Source organism: Prenolepis imparis, unplaced genomic scaffold, assembly GCF_030444845.1.
Source record: "Prenolepis imparis isolate NDT839.2.m4 unplaced genomic scaffold, iyPreImpa1.0 SCAF_5, whole genome shotgun sequence".
Lineage (NCBI taxonomy): Eukaryota > Metazoa > Arthropoda > Insecta > Hymenoptera > Formicidae > Prenolepis > Prenolepis imparis.
The window spans coordinates 19,492,829-19,516,050 of record NW_028141163.1 but is presented as its reverse complement, the minus strand read 5'-3'; the positions used below and the strand labels follow the sequence as shown (position 1 = coordinate 19,516,050).

The following is a 23,222-nucleotide window of genomic DNA, read 5'->3' as shown; positions in this document are numbered from 1 at the left end:
ATTATCATTTAATGAACGACCGTTTGACGTCTTATGAGACGCGTTAAAGACAACGCGTAGACGGCTGGTCGTGCTCGTGTCTCGAAATACCGCGTGATGTGGTATATTTGCTGCGACTCATTTTCGGTAGAAAGTACGCGTGTCATGTGCGCGAGATCGAGATACTCGCGTAAGAACTCATTATATTCGGTAGCATGACTGAGATTCGCTGTCAAGCGCTGTTCTGTTTTGCGAAACAGACACAGCGCAGAATATTTCGAATCTCCGATTTCAATCGGAGGGGCGCTCTTGAAAGGGAGGCGAACTATATATCGACCGGAATTGTCCCGCCGATGAGTCGTAAGAAAATGTTCCTCGCACCGCTTTTCCTCTTCTGTGAGGTGCGTGCGCACTGGAGCTTCCTCGATTTCCCAAAACTGCCGCAGTTGAGTTATCAATTCGGCATTTGTACAACAATGCTGAGTTGTAATCACCGGCGAGATTGATTGAGATTCTGCAGAGATTACTCCAGACAGAATCCAGCCAAAGATGGTATATTGTGCGACCGGTTCATTAAACGCGCGACGTCGCATACCGTCTCGCAAAAGAAATCCGTATAAATCGGCACCGATAAGTATGTCGATCTTCTCATGACTCGACGGAGACTGATTTGCAAGCTCCAATCCTTGCAGATATTCGAACGAATTAATATTATGTGTTCGCGGAGGAACGTACGTCGATAGCGACTTTAACACGAGTGCGGAGGTATGATACGAGGGTCCTTGCCCACTACGCGCCGCAACGTTGACATGCACTGCATATTGGGCAGCTATTGAAGCGCCGCCAACGCCCGATATCGCGATTGAAACGCGCTGTTTCCTTAAGCGCAACCGTTGAGCTAAGCGTTCTGTTACAAGAGTCATTGCGGAACCTTGGTCGAGCATAGCGCGAAATATATTGAAACGTCCGTCCTGTGAACTAACTCTTATCCACGCGGTAGCAAGCAAAACACCAGATTTGATCATATGTGATTGTAAATGAGACGACACATGAGCTGTTTCCACAGGCTTTAACGCGGACGTTTTTATTGTAGCTGTGTCAGCTGTCGATATGCCAGAGTCATCATGAAGTAGAGAATGATGTGACTTCTGACAGACTCTACATGAGTATTTGCTTCGACAATCTTTCCGTACATGTTTATGACTCAGGCAGTTAAAGCAGCGATGCAATTTATTTACTAGCTCGCGTCGCTGTTGAACCGATTTGAATTTGAAATCTGTACACAAAGATAGCATGTGATTTTGCTTGCAAACCGGACATTTGAGTGTGTTCGCGGTATGACTTTGAACGACCGATTTGTTATTCGTTCTTTTTTGAGCTCCGATCGCCGATAGGATGTTTTTGAAAGCGCGAATTCGAGCGGCAAGAAATTTCTCGAGAGCTTCGTAGGTCGGACAATCTGTTGTGTCGCCTAAATGCAATTCCCATGCCTTTCGCATCGATTTGTCTAATCGTTGAGAGATCAGATAGACAATAAAATCGTCCGAATGTTCGACTGGTCGACCGAGATCCCGTAATGCTTGTATCGCCATGGATGTTTTATCCCGTAACGCAGTTAATTCGGACGCTGATTCCGAGTGAATGATCGGTAACGAATGCAACGCGTGTACATGTTCGTAAACAAGTCTACGATGATTGTCATAACGCGCTAAAAGAGTTTTCTAAGCTACTTGAAAGTTAGCCTCGGTTATTGGCAACGTTTTCACGAGATCGCTAGCTTCGCCCTTTAAGCATGATAACAAATAGTGCATACGTGTTACATCCGCTAAATCCGGGTTGTCTATGACAACTGAATGAAAGTGATCGCGAAATGTCTCCCATTCGATAAACGCGCCGCTAAATGTCGGAAGACTTATCTTAGGGAGAGACGGTGTGATCCTAGCGCCGGGCGACGATGAACTGCTGCTATTTGAAGCGTCGTGAAGGTGTTTCGTGCTGACAGGTGTTAACTGCGCTTGGCGGTCTGTCATATAATCCAAGGCCTCGAAGAATTCTTCTTCACAGTCCAGGAAGTGATCCTCGGTGAAATATGTCTCTTCAGCGCGATACTCTGGTGTAGAAGAAGCGATCAGTTTAGCGTGATTCAATTCACATTGCGCGAACGATGCTTTAACCATGGAGATTCGTTGCTGGATAATTGCAACTGATAATTTTGTCTTACCAGTTTTCTTCAAATTTACCACTGCGCGCCCTATCGAGCGCATGACCACTTTCTGCTGTTCAAGGAGCTCCTTCATCTTGTATAATGCTTACGATGGTGAGCCTCTAGGAATCAACGAGGATACGATCGGAAATCTTCTCCCGAGTCTGGGACTCCGAGAATACCTATAAAACTTAATAAATTAAATAGATAATTTATATAAATTTATATATTTATTTTTTTTTTATATTTAAAATATTTATTATTTTTTTATTTATAAGATTAGTTATAAATTTAATAGGATTAAGGTATATATTAGAATGAATAATATTTAATTTAAATTCAATTAATATAGAAGTATTTTTATTATTAGATTGAATTACATTATTATTTATTAGAATTGTTATATTAATTTCAAGTATAATTATATTGTATAGGATAATTTATATAGAAGGGGAAATTTTTTTGGATCGATTTATTAAATTAGTAATTTTATTTATTTTATCTATAATTTTAATAATTATTAGACCAAATTTAATTAGAATTTTATTTGGTTGGGATGGATTAGGATTAATTTCTTATTGTTTAGTAATTTTTTATCAGAATTATATATCTTTTAATTCTGGTATAGTAACAGTTTTATGTAATCGAATTGGTGATATTGGGGTATTAATAACAATTAGTTTAATATTTATATTCGGTAGATGAAATATATTTATATTAAATAGGTATAGGGTAAAATTGATTATGATAATAATTTTTTTAGCTGCAATTACTAAAAGAGCTCAGATTCCATTTTCAGTTTGATTACCCATAGCAATAGCAGCACCAACTCCAGTTTCAGCTTTAGTTCACTCTTCAACATTGGTTACTGCTGGGGTATACTTAATAATTCGATTTAATGAGTTTATAGTTAGTAGGGGTGTTAGTAAAATTTTATTTTATATATCAATTTTAACTATATTTATATCGGGTTTAATAGCGAATCTTGAAATTGATTTAAAAAAAATTATTGCCTTATCTACATTAAGACAATTAGGATTAATAATAATAATTTTGAGATTAGGATTGAAATTATTGTCTTTTTATCATTTGTTAACTCATGCTATTTTTAAGTCTTTATTATTCATATGTGCAGGTATTATAATTCATTTAATAAGTAATAATCAAGATATTCGATTATGTGGTAAATTAAATGAATTTATTCCATTTACTATATTAAGATTTTATGTATCTAGATTGGCCTTAATAGGATTTCCATTTTTATCTGGATTTTATTCAAAAGATTTAATTATAGAAATGATTTACTTGATAGATATTAATATATTTATTTTAGTATTTATTTTATTATCACTTTCTTTTACAGTTTCTTACTCAATACGTTTATTTTATTATATTTATTTTAGAGAAATAAAAAATAGATTTATATATTTTAAAGAAGATAAATTAATAAATTTATCTATATTATTTTTGTTGATTTTTAGAATAGTAAGTGGGGGATTGTTAAATTGAATATTTTTTTTTGATAAGTATTTAATTTATATAAGAGTAAATATAAAAATACTTACTCCTATAATATTAATTATAGGATTTTATATAGGGATAGTAGCAATAAAAAATTTATTGCAAATATATATATATAGATTTTTTTTTAGTTCCATATGATTCATAAATTATATATATAGAATTATTTATAAACCATATTTTATTTTTAGTGGAGAAGGCTATAATTTAGATAAAAAATGAATTGAATTTTTTGGTAAAAAATTAATATTAAATATAAAAAATGAAGTTAGTTTGATTAAAATTAATTTATTAATAAAAATTTTTATATTTATATTTGTTGTAATTTTTATTTATATTATTATTAAGATTTTAAATATTAATTAAAAATATTATTTAATTTAAATAGCTTATAAAATTAAAGTATAATATTGAAGATATTAAGAAAATATAGAATTTATTATTTTTAGATAAATAAATTTATAAATATTTATTTAATAAATAATATTATTATTATAATGAAAATATAATGTTTTATTTTTAAACTATATAAATAATGAAATAAAATGATTATATATATCATTAATATTGAATTAGAAGTTCAATTAGATTTTATCTCTAAAGTAAAAAAAATTAATTGGAGATAACTCTCAATTTAATTATTAACAATAATTAGCCTCTTTTTGGTTTCAATTAAAGATTTTTCTTTTAGATTAATTTAAGATAATCAATATTTAAGTCGAAATTAAATGTAATTTTTTTTACTTTAAAAGGTTTAAGATTTATATATAAATATAACTTTTAAATGCAATTTAAATATTATGTTAGTTTAACTAAAATCCTTAAAATATAATAATAATATATTTATATTTTTAAATTTTTCATTCTAATGATTGTTCTATATATTCAATTATAATACCAAAAATAAGAATAATTAAAAATAATAAAGATGAGAAGATTATAATTTTATTTATGTAAAAAAATATATAAATTAATGGAATTAATATAGTAATTTCAATGTCAAAAATTAAAAAGATTAAACTTATAATAAAAAATTGAATTCTAAATGGGATTCGGGAGTTAGATAGTGGGTCAAATCCACATTCAAAGGGTGAAATTTTTTCACGATTTTTAAGTAATTTAATTGATATAAAAAAATTAATAAATAGAATAAAAGTAGATAATAGAGAGAATATAATTGTAATAAATAAAAAAGTTAAAATTATTTATATTAATTTAAATTAATTTTTTTAATTGGAAATTAAATGTAATTTTTAATATATACTATATAAATAAATTATAAAAAAAATTATATAAATAAAATTTTTTTAAATTAAATATTAAGTATTAGTATCTTCATCAGTAAATTGAAATATAAAGAAATAGTCAAATTACATCAACGAAAGGTCAGTATCATGCAGCTGCTTCAAATCCAAAGTAGTGAGATTTAGAAAAATGAAGTAAATTTATACGGTAAAAACAAGTTAATAAAAAAAGTGTTCCAATAATTACATGAATTCCATGGAAACCTGTTGCTACAAAGAATGAAGTTCCATAAATTGAATCTGAAATAGTAAAAGGTGATTCAATATATTCGATTAATTGAAGAGTAGTAAAATATATTCCTAATATAATAGTAATTAATAGTCTTATATATCTTTCATAATAATTTTTATTTAAGATAGAATGATGAGTTCATGTGACTGTTATACCTGAAGTAATTAAAATAATTGTATTTATTAAGGGGATATCAAAAGGGTTGAAAGGTTTAATACCTAGAGGAGGTCATAATTGACCAATTTCTATCGATGGGGCTAGAGATGAGTGAAAATAGGCTCAGAAGAATGAGATAAAAAAAAAGATTTCAGAAATAATAAATAAAATTATTCCTAATCGTAGTCCTAAATAAACAAAAAGAGTATGATGACCTTGTAATGTTGATTCTCGGGTGATATCACGTCATCATTGATATATACATATTAATGTACATGGGAGTGATAAAAAGATTATATAATTTATTCTATGAAATGATATAATAATTGAAATTAAATTATTTAATAATCTAATTGAAATAATAATTGGTCATGGTCTAACAGAAACTAAATGGAATGGATGATTATATAATATTTTTGTCATAAATTAAATTAATAAGTAAATTTAAAATAATAATTAAATTTATTGTTTTATAATGAGTAAGAATTAGAAATAAATAAGTTTAAATTATTTAAGTTAAAATTTTTAAAATTAATAAAAGTAATTAGAAGAAAATTTTAATAATAAAAATTTAAGAATTATTATGAATTAATTAATTTATATAGATTTTTAAAAAAAATAATAAATAATTTTTGGTTATATCAATAGTTGGATGGTAATAAAATATAGGTAAATAATTAATAGTTATAATTTAATTATAATTTAATTATAATTTAATAATGATTATAAATAATATTAATAATTTAGAGCGTATTGGAGAGTTGGAAAGAAAGGTAGGAAAGGTTATTTATATAATATATAAAATTATAAAATTATAAAAATTTGTAGTTAATGAAATTAATAAATAAAATTTTAAGTAATTAAAAAAGTAGTAAAATATATGAGAAATTTAAAAAAATTAATAGTTATAAAATATAAATAATTTAAAAAAAATAATTTAAAAAAAATAAATTATAAATTTTAAATTTTTTAAATAAAAATTTTAAATAAAAATTTTAATTAAAATATTTTAAATTATTATAAGTTAATAAAAAATAATAAATAAAATAATTAGAGTTAAAGGTAAAAATTATAAAAATAATAAATATTTTTAATCAATTTAATAAGATATATATAGATAGATAAATAAAAATTAAAAATAAATTTATAGATATATTTATTTATAAGAATTTTAATAGATTTGATTTTTTTTTGAATTTTATTTTATATATGAGAAATTTTATAAATATATATAATTATAATAGTTAAAGATAAAATTATTTATTATTAATATAAATATTTATAATATTAGTATTAATTAAATATTGAATAAAAATATTTTTAAATTAATAATTTAAAGTTATTAATAAAAATTAAGTTAATTTTTTTAATAAATAAAATATAAGTGGATGATCATTAAAAATAGGGGTTCTATTATATTTGATTTAAAAAATCAATACTTATTTTTCAGTCATTTAATGTATAATTATAAGGTAAATAAATATAATTATTAAAAAATAAATATTAAAAATTATAAAATGATAATAAATTTACTATAAAGAAGTTAGTTGATTCAATAATGGTGTGTATATAAATTTAATATTATAAATTTTAATATATTGATTAAAGTATAATAAGATTTTAGCAAATATATGTATAGACAGTAATAAATATTAATTCAGTTAATTTGGAGAGAAATTTATTTTAATTTTTAAGATTATCAAAGTTTATAAGTGAATTGTATTTAATAAAGTTATTAAAGTTTGAATAGGATAATTAATTGTAAGGTAAGATAATATATATTAAATTAATTGTTAGTATAAAAAAGTTAAAATTTATTTAATTTAATTTATTGTAAGAAATTATAAATGAATTAAATTAAATATTTAAGAAATTTAAAGAATATTTATTTTTAATATATTTAATAATTTAATTAAAATAATAATTAGTTTGGTTTAATAAAAGGATAAGATGAATGAGTAATTAAATAATATTTTTGTCATAATATAAATTAATAAATAAATTTAAAATAATAATTAAATTTCTCTTCTATATAATGAAGATAGAATAGAAAATACATAAGCTTGAATTATTGAAACTGAAATTTCTAAAATTAATAAAAGTAATTGGGAGAAAATTATAATTATAAAAATTAAAGGGTTATTATGAATTAGTTGACCTGTAGTCCCTAAAAGGGATAATAATAAATGACCTGCAATTATATTTGCAGTTAGTCGAATAGCTAGAGTAAATGGGCGAATAATAAGTCTAATTGATTCAATAATAACTATGAATGGTATTAATAATCTTGGGGTACCTTGGGGAGTCAGATGAGATATAAAGTCATTTAAATAATTTATGAAACTAAATAGAATTATAGAAATTCATATAGTTAATGAAATTGATAAACAAAATCTTAAGTGCCTAGAAGCAGTAAAGATATAAGGGAATAATCCTAAAAAATTATTAGTAATGATGAATATAAATAATCTTAAAAAAATAATTAAGTTAGAAAATGAATAATTAATTATAATTTTAAATTCTTTGAATAAAAATTTTAATAAAATATTTCATATTATTGTAAATCGAGATGGAATAATTCAAAATTGATAAGGAAAAATTATAAAAATAATAAGTATTCTTAATCAATTTAATGATAATGATATATTTGTAGATGGATCAAAAATAGAAAATAAATTTATAGTCATTTTCAATTTCATTTATAGGTATTACTATAGATAATTTGATTTTCTTGAGTTTTAATGATTGTTTTAGATGTTGGAAAATATATAAAATATGTAATTATAGTAATTAAAGATAATATTATTAATAATATTATTAATGTAAGTATTCAAAGTATTGGTATTATATGTGGAATAAAAGAGTATTTAAAAAAAAAAAATATTTTATATTGACAATTTAATGTTTTAATAAAATTAAACTAATTCTTTTGATAGACATTAATATATAATTAGTATTATAAAAAATTAAAGTATAATTTATTAAATTATATTTAAAAAATTATTTTTTAATTATTTAATGGGTAATTATGATAAATATATTATTAAAAATAATTATTAGAAATTATAAAATGATTTTAATCAATTTATAAAGTTTAATAAATTAGTAGATTCAATAACAATAGGTATGAATCTATGGTTTATACCACAAATTTCAGAACATTGACCAAAGTATAGACCTGGGCGGTTTATAAATAATAAAGATTGATTAAGTCGACCTGGAGTAGAGTCTATTTTAATTCCTAAGGCTGGCATAGTTCATGAATGAATTACATCTAATGAAGTTGTTAAAATTCGGATAGGATAATTATAAGGTAGAATACATCGATTATCAGTATCAAGTAGGCGAAATTCATTTGACTTTAACTGATTAGAAGGAATTATAAATGAATCAAATTCAATATCTAAGAAATCTGAATATTCATATCTTCAATATCATTGATGACCTAAAGATTTAATTGTAAGTTTATTATTATATATTTCATCAGTAATATATAAAATTTTAACTGATGGAATAGTAATAAAAATTAAGATAATTATAGGGGTGAATGTCCAAATTAATTCAATAAGATGACCTTGAAGAAGAAATCGATTAATAAATTTATTATTAATTATTGTAAATATAATAAAAAAAATTAAAAGAGTAATAAAAATTAAGATTATTATAGTAAAATCATGGAAGAAAATTATTATATCATATATTCGAGAATTTTGAAGAGATAATGCTCAAGTATTAATTTTTAATAAAAGAATTATCTTTATAATTGGGATTTAAGTCCAATGCACTAATTTCTGCCATATTAAAATTAAAAAATTACAATAAAATGAAAGATAATGAAAATAATGTTAAGTTATTTTATTAACTTTAAGAATTTAAATTGCTGGAATTTCATTATAACTATGATTAATGGGAGGGAATGATCTCAATCATTCTAATGATGTATTTATAAAAAATATATTTAAAATTAATCGCTTAGAAGATAATGATTCTCAAATTAAATATATAATAAAAATTAAACTAATGATTGAAATTAATGATCCAATAGAGGAGATAATGTTTCAAGATAAATATGTATCAGGATAATCAGAATATCGGCGAGGTATACCTCTTAAACCTAAAAAATGTTGAGGAAAAAATGTTATATTAACTCCAATAAAAATACAAATAAATTGAATATTTAAATAAAAATTATTTAAAGAAAATCCTGTAATTAAAGGATACCAGTGAATAAATCTAGCAATAATAGCGAATACAGCACCTATTGATAAAACATAATGAAAATGAGCAACAACATAATATGTATCATGAAGAATGATATCAACTGAAGAATTAGATAATATAACACCTGTTAGACCCCCTATAGTAAATAAAAAAATAAATCCTATAGCTCATCATAAAGAAGAATTATTATTAATTTTAGTTCCATGAAGAGTTGTAATTCAACTAAAAATTTTAATTCCAGTTGGAATTGCAATAATTATAGTTGCTGAAGTAAAGTAGGCTCGTGTATCCACATCTAGTCCAATAGTAAATATATGATGAGCTCAAACGACAAATCCTAAAAATCCAATTGCTATTAGAGCATAAATTATTCCTAATGAACCAAAAGTTTCTTTTTTACCTCTTTCATTTATAATAATATGAGAAATTAATCCAAATCCAGGAAGAATTAAAATATAAACTTCAGGGTGACCAAAAAATCAAAATAAATGTTGATAAAGAACAGAGTCCCCTCCTCCTGAGGGGTCAAAAAAAGAAGTATTAAGATTTCGATCAGTTAGTAGTATAGTAATAGCTCCTGCTAGAACTGGTAAAGAAAGAAGAAGTAAAATTGCTGTAATTAAGATAGATCAAACAAGTAGGGGAATTTTATCAGTAGAAAAATTTTTATGTCGTATATTTAAAATTGTTGCAATAAAATTAATAGCTCCTAGAATAGAGGATATACCTGCAATATGGAGTGAAAAAATTGTTAGATCAACTGAAGGACCATTATGAAAAATATTTGAAGCTAATGGAGGGTAAACAGTTCATCCTGTTCCTACTCCATCATTAATAAAATTTCTTAATAAAAGTAAACTAATTGAAAGAGGTAAAAGTCAAAATCTTATATTATTTATTCGAGGATAGGCTATATCTGGAGATCCTAGTATTAAAGGAACTAAGAAATTTCCAAATCCTCCAATTATAAAAGGTATAACTATAAAAAAAATTATAATAATAGCATGTCTAGTAACTATAGAATTAAAAACTTGATCATTATTAATTAATGAATTTGAAGAACCTAATTCTAAACGAATAAGTATTCTTATTGAAGATCCAATTATTCCGGCTCAGATAGCAAATAAAAAATAAAGAATACCAATATCTTTATGATTTGTAGAATATATTCATTTGTTCATATAGAAATATTATGTCTGATTTAAGTAATAAATTGTAAATTTATTTAAGAAAAATATATTTTCTAATATTATTATTTTTTATTTTTATTATTTAAGATAAATTTAAAAATTTATATATTTTATAGTTTATAAGTAAGTAAAATATTAAATTGCAAATTTAAAGAAATTTTATAATAAAATTAAAATATAAGATTTATAAAATAAAAATTATATAATAAACTTTGAAGGTTTAACTTAAAATCTTTGATTAAAGTTAAATTATAATTATAAATAAAGAAGAAAAAAATCTTAATAATATAATATTAGGAAAAAGTAAATTTGATGATGATTTAAAATAATTAAATAAATTTAATTTAGATTTATATAAATAGAAAAATATTATTAAAGATATTATATTAATATAAATATAAATTAAAATAAAAGAATTAAATATTATTAAAATAAAAATAAAAAATATTTTAGAGTTATATAAAAAAATAAAAATTGAAAATCATTTTATAATAAAGAAAGATAAAGGGGGAATTCTAGAAAAATTGAATATTAAAAAAATTGATAAAAAATTAAAATTTAGTTTTTTAAAAAAATTAATGTAAAAATTATATTTAGATTTAAAAAAATTAATATAAAAAATAATTATTAATAAAATTAATCTATAAATAAATATATATATAAATCAAAATAAATTTTTAAAAAAAATTAACAATAATATTCATCTTGATTGATTAATAGATGAATATGTCAATAAAATTTTAAAGTTTAATAAATTAAATATTTTAATAATAGGAATATATGATGATATTAAAATTAAAAATATTAAAATTAATATATTTAATTCGATTAAAGATAATATATAAAAAGGAATAATTTTTTGAAAAGTTAAAAAAATAAATAAAAGTATTCATGTTATATGAAAAGATATATAAATTATTCATATATGAAATGGTGGAATACCTAATTTTAATATTAAAGAAAGATAAAAATTTAAAATTATAGAATTTTTATTTATTAAAAAAGAATAATTAATAATTAAAGGAAAAATTAATAATAAGGATGTTAAAACTTGAATAATATAAAATAAAAAAATATTTTTTTTTAATTTTATTTCTATACATATATAACAGATAAATATAAAATTATTAATTTCTATTAAAAATCAAATTAATAAAATATCATGAATAAATAAAGAAATGAAAGAAAATATAATTAAATTAAATATAATAAAATATTTAATAAATAAATTAAATATTAAAATTAAATTAATATTTAAAATAATGATTTAAAAAATCATTTAAATTAATAAAAATTATAATTAAATAAATATTTAAGTATATTTTAATGTAGATGAAGCATAGAAATTTTTGAAGTTTCAAGAAATAGTTTAATTCTATTAAATATAATTAGAAATTTAATTCATGATTAAAAAAGAAAAATAAAAAGTAAGTTAGTTAAATTAATAAATAAATATAAAATAAATAAGTAAATAAGAGAAAATTAATAAAATTTCTATATTTAGGGTATGAACCTAAAAGCTTTAAATTTTAGCTTACTTATTTAAAAAAAAATAAAAAAAAAATTATTTAAATTAATTATGAATTTATATAGATAAAAATTATATGAAATATTAAAAAGTGATTAATAATGAATAATGAAAACATTAAGAAAATGTATAATTTATTCTATCAAAATAATCCTTTTTTCAGGCATATCATTAAAAATAAATTATTTTTAATGAATTATTTTAAATGTATAAAGTTTAATATTATAATTAATAAAAGTAAATTATAATAAATAATAAAAAAATTTTTTCGGTATATGGGGGGGGTTGATAAATATAATTAATATATATAATAAAAACCTTAAATTTATTATATTTCAAATTATTAAAATAATTTATATAGAAATATATAATTAAAATTTAATAAAATTAAATATAATAAATTAATTGAAATTTAAATATATTTAAAAAAAAAAAAAATAAAAATTATAAGTGTCATTAAAAATAATTATTATTAAATATTTTATAATAATTAAATATTTATATATTTTTATATATATATATAAATATAATTAATATTTAATATATTTATTTATAATTATTAATTTATTATAAATAATTAATATAAATTAACTTTAATGTTTATTTAATTATATAAAATATTTATATATAAGAAAGAAATAATGATAATAAAATATTTTATATATATTAAAATAAATTTTTTAATTATTATTATATAAATTTATTATATATTTAAATTATATAAATAATTTAATTATTTATATTTATATATATATATATATAAATTATTTATATATAAATATATATAAAATTAAATAATTTTTAAAAAAAATTAAAATTTATATATTTATATTTTAGTGTATTTATAATTTATATATATATTAAAATTTAATAAATTAAAAAATTATATATTGATTAAAAAATAAATTAAATAGATAAATATGATAAATTAATTTTTTTTTATAAAATTTATTTTAAAATTTAAGTATAAATAAAAATTTACAATATTTTAAAAATTTAAATGATTTTTAATATAAAAATATTAATATTTAGAATAATTATTTTAATGAAAATTATAATAGAAAATTATATAATATTTATTAATAAATTTAGGTGCCAGCAATTGCGGTTAGACTGATAATAAAAATAAATTATATTTAATTTATTAAGTTTTATAGGTAAAAAAATATAAAATTATTAAGAGTTTATACTTATGGTGAAATATTAATATAGATTAGATTAAAAAATTTTAAGATGATTTTAAATAATTTTAATTAAGTTAAAGAGAAATTAGGATTAGATACCCTATTATTTAAATTAAAGAATATATAAAATTAAATATTAAATGTAAAACATTAAAGATAAAAAATTTGGCGGTAATTTATAATATTAGAGGAATTTGTTAATTAATTTGATAATCCACAAGTAGAAATACTTAATAAATATATTTTATATATTGTTGTTGAAAATTTATATTAAGAGATAAATAATTTGAAAATTAAAGAATTTAATTTTAATTCAAATCAAAATGTAGAATTATTAAGATTTAATGAGTTACAATAAAAAAAAGTTTTGGTAAATAAAAATTTTAATTAAAGATTTATTTTAAAATGAATTTAAATGTAAATTTATATAAATTTATAAATTGAATTTTATTTAAATTATGTACAAATTGCCCGTCATTCTTATTAAATAAAATTTGTATAGGAAAAGTCGTAACAAAATAAATGTATTGGAAGATGCATTTAGATAATTTAGAAATATATTAGTTTTATTTATATTTAAGATTTTATTTTAAAATAAAATATTTCATTTACAATGAAAAGATTAATTAATAAATTATTAAAATTTTAATTTAAGTTAAAATAAATTTTTAATTTTTAATTAAAATATTTTTATTAATCAATAAAGTTATATTAAAAAATAAAAAAGTTTAAGTTAATAATAATTAAATAATTAATTAAATTATAATGATAGTAATGTAAGTGAATAATTATTATATTAAGTATAATAAAGTAGATTTTATTTATTGTACCTTTTGTATCAGGAATTATTAAATTAAATATTTTAAAAAATTAAAAATTCTCGAAATAAAATGAATTAAATATTAATTAAAATTAATGTTAAATAATTATTTTAAATTTATATTTAGAAGTGATATATTATTCAATTTTTATGATATCTAGTTTTTTTTTTATATAAATTTAATTTATATATAAATTATAAATTAATTAAATTATTAAAATGATATATTTTATTAATAAATTTATATAAAAAATTTATGGGATAATCTATAAATTAAATTTAAAATAAATATAAAAAGAAATAGTTAAAAAGTTTATTAAATTATAAATATTTTTAGTATTTAAAATTTTTTATAAAAATTTAATAATTTATGATAATAAATATATATAATTTATAAATTGATTTAAATTAATTAAATAAATATTTTAAAAAATTATTTATTAAAATAAATAATGATAATATTATTGTAGTATAAATTTATATTATTTAAAAAATATATAATAGTATTTGATTTAAAGAGTAATTTTATTAATATTTATAAGTAAGGAATTAGGCAAAAATTTATATTTATTAGTTAAATATATTTAGTTCACCTGTTTATCAAAAACATGGTTTTTTGATTTAATATTTTAAAATTAGTTCTGCTCAATGATTTTGGGTTAAATAGCCGCAGTATATTAACTGTGCTAAGGTAGCATAATCAATTGTTTTTTAATTAAAAACTAGAATGAAGGAATTTATGAAATTAAAACTGTCTTAATTATTAATTTAAAATTTAAATTTTAAGTTAAAATTCTTAAATAAAATTATGGGACGAGAAGACCCTATTGAATTTAATATATTATATGTATAAAGTAATATTGGAATAAGGAATATTATATATATAATATATTTTGTTGGGAGGACATTTAAATATAATTAACTTTAATTTAATTTAAATAATAAAACATTAATGTATGAATAATTGAATAATTTTATAATTAAAAAAATTATTAAAGAATTAATTACCTTAGGGATAACAGCGTAATATTTTTAAAAAGATCTTATTGATAAAAATGTTTGCGACCTCGATGTTGAATTAAAATAAAAATTAAATGAAGAAGTTTAATATTTTAGTCTGTTCGACTATTAAAATTTTACATGATTTGAGTTCAGATCGGCGTAAGCCAGATCGGTTTCTATCTATAATAGATTTAATAAAGAAATTTTGTACGAAAGGACTTTTTTCTAAAATTTAATTTTTATTTAAAGAATAAAATTAATTTTTTAATATATTACTTTGGCAGATTTAAGTGTATTAAATTTAGAATTTAATTAAGTATAAAAATATTATTTTATTGTAATTTATACAAGTAATAATTTATTTAAATTTTTATAGTTATTTAAAATTAAATATTTTAAGTTTAGTGATTTTAGTATTAATTTTATTAATAGGAATTGCTTTTTTAACTTTATTAGAGCGGAAAATTTTTATATTCAAATTCGAAAAGGTCCAAATAAAGTAGGGATTATTGGGATTTTTCAGCCTTTTAGAGATGCTATTAAATTACTTAGAAAAGAATTATTTTATATTTATAAATCTAATTATAATTTTTTTTATTTAAGTCCTTTAATTATATTTATTTTTATATTGATAAGGTGATTATTGTTTCCTTACATTACTAATATTTATTTCTTAAATTATTCTGTTTTATTAATAATTATTTTAATAACAATTAGTAGTTATGTAGTAGTATTTATAGGTTGATCGGCAAATTCTGTGTACTCAATAATAGGGTCTATTCGGTCTGTTTCTCAGATATTATCTTATGAGGTGAGATTTATTTTAATTATTTTGGTTTTAATAGTTATAAGTGAGAGATATTCATTCATTGGTTTTGTTTTATATCAAGAGTATTTTTGATATATATATAATTATATATTCTTTATTTTTAATATTTTTTATTAGAATTTTAGCAGAATTAAATCGAAGGCCTATAGATTTTATTGAAGGAGAGTCAGAATTAGTTTCAGGGTTTAATATTGAATATTTTAGAGGAGGTTTTACATTAATTTTTTTATCTGAATATGGAATAATTATTTTTTTTAGTTTAGTTTGTGTGTTAATATTTACTAATTTATTATTAAATTCATTATTTATAATTTTTTTTATAGTTAATTTAATTTGTTTTTTAATTATTTTTATACGAGGTATGTTACCGCGTATACGATATGATGAGTTAATATATTTATGTTGAAAAATTATTTTACCTTTAATTTTAATTTATGTATTATTTATTTTTAGATTTAAATTTTTAATATTAATATTTAGTTAGAAAAGATTTTATTAGATAATTAATTTATTTAATATAAAATGTATATAATTATTTTTTTAAGTTAATAGAAAATTTAAATTTCTTTAATATGTTTTCAAAACATAGACTTAAGTCAAGATCATTAACTAATTAATAATTATAAGTATTTTAGTTAAATTAATTTAATAAATTTAATAAATATATAAGTATAGAATTATTAATTAATAAAATAATATAATTAATAGAAAAAAATTTTTTTTTTAAATAATAATATAATTTTTAATAATAGTTTAAGATTTAAGCTTAATTAAAAATTATAATAAATTTAAATTTTTAAATATTATTATATCTCAAATTTTTATGAAAAAAATGAAAGAATAAAATAAATAAAATAACAAGAAGATAATAATTGTCTAATAAAAATATAAGGGGGTTCAACTGATTGTGCTCCTGCTCAAATTAAAAGGATAAAAATATTTAGAAAAATTCAAAATATATGTTGTCTAAATGGGTAAAATAATAGAGAATTGAATTTTATAGAAATTATGGGTATAAAATATAAAATAATAATTGATAAAAGTAGTGCAATTACTCCTCCTAGCTTATTAGGAATTGATCGTAAAATTGCATAAGCAAATAAAAAATATCATTCTGGTTGAATGTGAATTGGGGTAACTATAGAATTTGCCGGTAAAAAGTTATCAGGATCTGTAAATATATAGGGAGATTCAAGATTGATAATAGAAAAAATTAAGAAAAAAATTATAAATCCGTAAATATCTTTAGAAGTGAAATAAATATGGAAAGGAATTTTATTTAGATTTCTATTAGTTCCTAGAGGGTTGGAAGAGCCAGTTAAATGAAGAAAAAATAAATGTATGATTACTATTATTGAAATAATAAAAGGTAAAATAAAATGAATTGAATAAAATCGATTTAAAGTAGCATTATTAATTGAAAATCCTCCTCAAATTCACTCTACAATTAAATTGCCAATATAAGGAATTGTTGTGACTAAATTAGTAATTACTGTAGCACCTCAAAAAGATATTTGACCTCATGGTAAAACATAACCAAGAAAGGCGGTAGCTATAGATAGTAAATAAATAGATACCCCAATTAATCATGTATTAAAAAATTTATAAGAGTTATAGTAAAGTCCTCGACCAATATGAAAATATATACAAATAAAAAATATAGAAGTCCTATTAATATGAATATTATGTATTAATCATCCTAGTTTAATATTTTGAATAATATGAACAATACTATTAAATGCATATATAGTATTAGGACAGTAATGTATAGATAAAAAAAATCCTCTAATAATTTGAATTATTAAAAATAAGCCTAGTAATGATCCGAAATTTCATCAATAAGAGATATTAATAGGTGTTGGTAATTTTAATAATGTTAAATTAATAAGAGTAAGTAAATTTTTATTCATATAAGTTAATTTAATAATAGATATTATTAAGATTAGTAGTTATTTAAAATTAATTAATTTTACGTAGAGAAATTGATTTAGTTGATCTAATTTTAATAATAATAAATAAAGCTAATAGAAGATAAAATATAGTTATAATTGTTAAGTTATTTAAAGGATATTCATATAAATTTAAAATATTTTGAAAAATTTTTTCATTTAATTTATAAACTATTTTAATTTCATTAAAATTAAATTTTATTGGTATTATAAAATTAATAGTATATATATATATATAATTAAAATTGTATAATTTAAAATAAAGGAATATGAGAGAAATATATTTAATTTAAAATTAATTTGTTCATTAGAAATTAAACTTGAAAAGTAAAGAAAGATAATAAGTAAACCTCTAATTATAATTAGAAATAATATAATTGAGTATAAGTAATTTGATTTTCATAAAGATATTTCTATACAAATTAAGAATGAATAAATTAAAAGATTAATTATAATAATAGTAGGATGTATAAGTATAATATTTATTGATATAAAAAATAATATAAATATTAATATTAAGATAATAATAATAAATAAAATTTGGAATTCTTTATTCATATATAAGATATAAAAAGTTTAAAAATATAAATGATTAATTTTAAATTATTTCAAAAAACAGTTAAATAAGAATATTAATTTTGGAGATTAAAGGTATAATTTAATTAAATTATTTTTTTGATTAATAATAATTAAATTAATTAATAAAAAAAATTAAGATTAGCTAATAATTAATATATTAATATTTTTAATTTACAAAATTAATGTTTTTATAAACTATATAAAGCTATAGGTTTTGATATTTTAATTTATATTTATTTTTATATAATTATATTAATTATATTATTTTTTATATATAAATATATATTAGTAGTTTTAATAGTAGTAGAATTAGTAATTTTAATTTTATCTTTAATAATATATATGATTTTTAGATTTTATAATTTGGAAGTATATATAATTTATTATTTAGTTTTTAGAGTTTGTGAAGGGGTCTTAGGTTTATCGTTATTAATTTTAATTGTACGAATATATGGAAATGAATTATATTATATATATAATATAAGAAAATTTTAAGTTTATATGATAAAATTTATTTTTATAATTTTATTTTTAAGATTAATAAGTTTATTTAATAAAAAAAATATATTTTATTATAATATATGTTTTCTTTTGAGTGTTTTATTTATATTCAAATTTATATTTAAGGATATTTTATGAATTAACTTAAGACTGATATTTGGGAGAGATTTTTATTCTTTTTTTTTATTAATTTTAAGAATATGAGTTTTGAGGTTAATATTTATAGTAATCCAAATAGAAAGAGAAGAAAAAAATTATAAGGAAAAATTATTAATATTTATTTTTATATTAATAATTTTATTATTATTCTTTTCTTCATTAAATTTAATAATATTTTATTTAATATTTGAATTAAGATTAATTCCTACATTTATAATAATTATTTATTGGGGTATAAATTATGAGCGTTTAACTGCTGCATATTATTTATTAATATATACTATATTTATTTCTGTACCCTTATTTATTTATATCGTAAAATTATTTAAATTGAATGGATCTTTTGATTTAAATTTATTAATTTTATGTATAAAAATTAATTTTAGTTTAGGAATTTATTATTTAGCTCGACCGGAAATCTTCTTTCTCAATAGCTAACTGCTATTGGACGACTCGGAGAATGTTCTGAAAATGGCCGACGGAGATCTTCTGCCAGACTCGCCGCGCCACGCGATGATATGTGAGAGAGAAAGAGAGAGACTTAGAGAATTTTCTTACTTAATGAGTAAACCGGGTACTTCACTTACCGATAATCCGGCTCGAAGGACCAAATTTATGTTTGAGAAGCTCTGCTTGCAACTTTTCTCCGACTCGAACGGGACTCGGACGATCCGAGTCTGATCGGCTCTTTTGGTTATCGCAAGTCAGAGAAAGATGGATAAGACGGGAAGTCAGCACCACTGATTTATTCTCCAATGTTCCGGTATCACCGGTAGTTTTATTTTCCGTTAATGGACACAAGGAATGTAATTGTTAACTCGCACATTCATGAGTTCGATCAATAGTTGATCGCCACTACTGACTGTTCGAAAGCATTACGTTGATGATCACCACATATTGCAGAGATTGTATCGCGAGATCGATACTCTCGAAAGGATCGAAAGATTAGAGCTGTTTGAATGTGTAATTCGTTCACTTGTCGAAACCGTGTTAACAGGGCGAGATCTGAGCGTAATCTGCCGGTAGGCTTCTTTTCCGGAAGCATCTAATCGGCTAGTTCCTTTTTATCGCCTATCAGCGGCAGAATTCGGTTCGCGACCCAATTACGTAACGCCACGCGCTCGGCGTATGTATTGCGCTAACCCACGTGGGCGAAAGCGGAATTAGGTGCGGTTACATCATTTGCGTTAGGCGCCTAAGGATGTCGCCATCGATCGGATTATCGATCGCTCATCTCTTCGTCGCGGTGATTGTCGCGATCGCGGGAAATCTCAAACACTTTGTAAGTTTTACATTTTAATTTTTCAATAGAATTCGAGAAACAGATAGTCAGGGATTTGACAATAATCAAATTTGATATGCGAGCAATTCTAGAAATAGTGACAACATTGAGCCAGACCTGGAGTGAGAAAAATGAATCTTAAAACATCAACGGGCGAAGAAAAATCAAAAGAAAATATTTTGCCAACTTTTCCTTTAGAAAACTGGCAAAATTTTCTTGATTTGGAAAATTTATTACAAACTAAAGACATCGCACGCGCACAACTTGTAAGTCTGATCAGTTTGATCATGTATTATCATTTTATCACATTGACATAGTTAATATAATATAAAAAAAAAGTTACTGCTATAAAAGTACATTAAGTTTTTATACTCTTTATTGTTTAAATGTTAACTCCCATTTTCGATCCACCCTAACATATTAAAAATTAACTATAATTAAGTCAATCTGCCATCTCATTTTTTCTTTTGAAAGGAAAATATATTTTATAACCGCGGAGGAAAAGTTCCGGCCGAATTAATACGACGTATGCTGGTATATATTTTCACTCCTCATTTGTCTCTTCAAATTTCATGGTTGGGAAGAAAGAAAAACCAGAGATTGGAAGGAATTCATTTCGCCCGTATACTATTTGGTAAATATCTTTTTAAAATGGAATTTTAAAAATATGGAAGTCTATATATAATAAGTAAAAAATTAGTTTTCTTACAAATAAATATAAAATGAGTTCTCTTTTAAAGGAAATCTTAATTCTACAAATTTATTGAAACCTTGTTTATTAACTTAAAGTACACAGATCCTATCGAAAACTTCACATTTGTCAAGATTTATGCAGGTTAAAAACCCGTATTTTTGGAATCTGCAATTCCATATTTTAAATCCACTCAAAATATGGATTTTCTGTCCTAGACAAATCTGGAATGTTTTATGATCCATTTACTGTTAATAAACGAGGTGTTATTCAAATTTATATTTGTACAATTAACATCTTCCTTCAAAAGAAAAACTCATTATAAAAATAAAGTAATTTTTAAATGTACTGCATTAATTATATGTACTTCATTATAATATATGAATTTGTATACTTTCAAAAAATATACGTATATACAATTTACAAATGCTGTAAAAAAGCGGTACCGAAAAATTGATGATCGTACCATTGAAAGTACAATAATTGATTGGTTCCGACGAGCAGCGGACAGGATTCCGAAAAATCGCGATACGAATAACTAAGTTCTACTTTAGTCATTATTATTTTATACGATCATATACTTTCTACTATTTTTATCTATTTCTATTTTTATCTATTGTCTTAAGTTAATGGTAAGTAAAGTCACTTGTAATAGTAATTTTTTTTCAATAAGAAATTACTTTTTATTTTATGTTTTATTTAGTTTATCTATTTGTTTTGTTTATCTATTTAGTTTTATAAAATAAAAGAAATATCTGAAATTTCTTTTGAACATTTCACAGCAATATATTATATTTATTTTATAATTCCAAAAGTAAAATGTACATTATAAACTATTTTTTCAAAATAAAAAATAATTATATTAATCTAATTTTATTTTTTCCGTCGCGTTTTCTTGCGAATATAATAATCTCCATTTAATAATATTTCTTGCTCATTGAATACAAATTGCAATTGTTTTAGTTATATTTCGACTATAGATTTTGGCTTCCATAACATAACAAATTGACATTATTGATTGGATGTCTGAGCGATACATTAGGTCTGTTTTTTATTGCTGCCTGAACTGCGGCTGAATAGCTGATAAGTTGAGAGTTTTTTTTTTCTTCCAATATGGAGTAAAAAATAAACTTTGAACTAATTCAGCCAGTTCAGCAATAAAAAACAGACCTATATATATTGCTTATATATAGACGTCCATTAGATATGTCATTGTATGTATGTACTAACGATGTACATACTACGTCATTGTACGTATGTACTAACGATGTACATACTACGTCTACTGAATGTTTTAAAGCGATACAATGAATGTACTAATAATGTCTATTGGACGTACTTGGGCGGTACATTGTACGTCTTTGGTATATGTTTCGTACGTCATAAGGCTGTCCATGTATGATAAACAGGACGTCCTTTAGACATCCAAAGAACGTCGAATTGTTGCGTGGGAAACTATATCAACGCAATTGTTGTTATAATTTTAGTATTAAAATATCTCCCTAATTTATTGGTTTCAAGATATGTAATGTCTAATTTGTGCTTAATGGCAAGTCAGTATCCCCATCTTTAATTTCATTTTCCTGCTAATAGGTAGAAGCAATAAATTCGCGTTTAGAGCAATAAATTAACAACAAATCAGAACTTAATTATACACTATAGCCAAATCTGATTTTTTGTGATGTAAGTGCCAGGTTAATATGGGTTTTTAATGATGATGTCAGAAGAAAGAAATACTAGGTGATATAAACAAATGTATATACAAAGTGTTTCCTAAATAAAGTATCAAATTAAAAACAATTTTCTAATACTGATGATAATTACCTCTTATGTTTTTTTGAAACAATAAACCGCTTTCTAAAACTTGATAGCTTATAGCTTATAGGACTTAT

At 21.2% G+C, this 23,222-nt stretch overlaps 6 protein-coding genes and 3 pseudogenes across 6 annotated transcripts; 3 read left to right on the top strand and 6 right to left on the bottom strand.

Moving 5' to 3' along the window:
- Window positions 1–8: 8 nt before the first annotated feature.
- Window positions 9–1,571, bottom strand: LOC145936497 (uncharacterized). The gene has a single exon (XM_083038751.1). It carries the CDS (start codon window positions 1,569–1,571, stop codon window positions 9–11), a length of 1,563 nt encoding a protein of 520 aa, XP_082894877.1.
- A 583-nt stretch (window positions 1,572–2,154) lies between these two features.
- LOC145936496 (NADH-ubiquinone oxidoreductase chain 5 pseudogene) lies at window positions 2,155–3,844 on the top strand (annotated as a pseudogene).
- Window positions 3,845–5,095: 1,251 nt separating this feature from the next.
- LOC145936495 (cytochrome c oxidase subunit 3-like) lies at window positions 5,096–5,818 on the bottom strand. The gene is given in 1 exon segment (XM_083038750.1): window positions 5,096–5,818. A coding segment is annotated over 1 exon segment (723 nt).
- A 1,592-nt stretch (window positions 5,819–7,410) lies between these two features.
- On the bottom strand, window positions 7,411–8,094 carry LOC145936108 (ATP synthase subunit a-like). Its single transcript, XM_083038005.1, is given in 1 exon segment — window positions 7,411–8,094. A coding segment is annotated over 1 exon segment (684 nt).
- Window positions 8,095–9,548: 1,454 nt separating this feature from the next.
- On the bottom strand, window positions 9,549–10,767 carry LOC145936494 (cytochrome c oxidase subunit 1-like; the record flags this gene model as incomplete). The annotated part of the gene is given in 1 exon segment (XM_083038749.1): window positions 9,549–10,767. A coding segment is annotated over 1 exon segment (672 nt), but the record flags the coding sequence as incomplete, so codon positions are not given.
- A 3,516-nt stretch (window positions 10,768–14,283) lies between these two features.
- Window positions 14,284–16,637, top strand: LOC145936493 (NADH-ubiquinone oxidoreductase chain 1-like; annotated as a pseudogene).
- A 353-nt stretch (window positions 16,638–16,990) lies between these two features.
- LOC145936492 (cytochrome b-like) lies at window positions 16,991–20,660 on the bottom strand (the record flags this gene model as incomplete). The annotated part of the gene is given in 2 exon segments (XM_083038748.1): window positions 16,991–18,057; window positions 20,627–20,660. Coding segments are annotated over 2 exon segments (1,101 nt in total), but the record flags the coding sequence as incomplete, so codon positions are not given.
- Window positions 18,129–18,676, bottom strand: LOC145935987 (NADH-ubiquinone oxidoreductase chain 6-like). Its single transcript, XM_083037831.1, is given in 2 exon segments — window positions 18,129–18,343; window positions 18,346–18,676. Coding segments are annotated over 2 exon segments (546 nt in total).
- Window positions 20,661–20,664: 4 nt separating the features above from the next.
- LOC145936491 (uncharacterized) lies at window positions 20,665–21,872 on the top strand (annotated as a pseudogene).
- The last annotated feature ends 1,350 nt before the right edge of the window (window positions 21,873–23,222 follow it).

Coding starts and splice junctions, on each gene's coding strand:
- LOC145936497 (XM_083038751.1), bottom strand. CDS start 1,571: ATGGCGATACAAGCATTACGGGATCTCGGTCGACCAGTCGAACATTCG.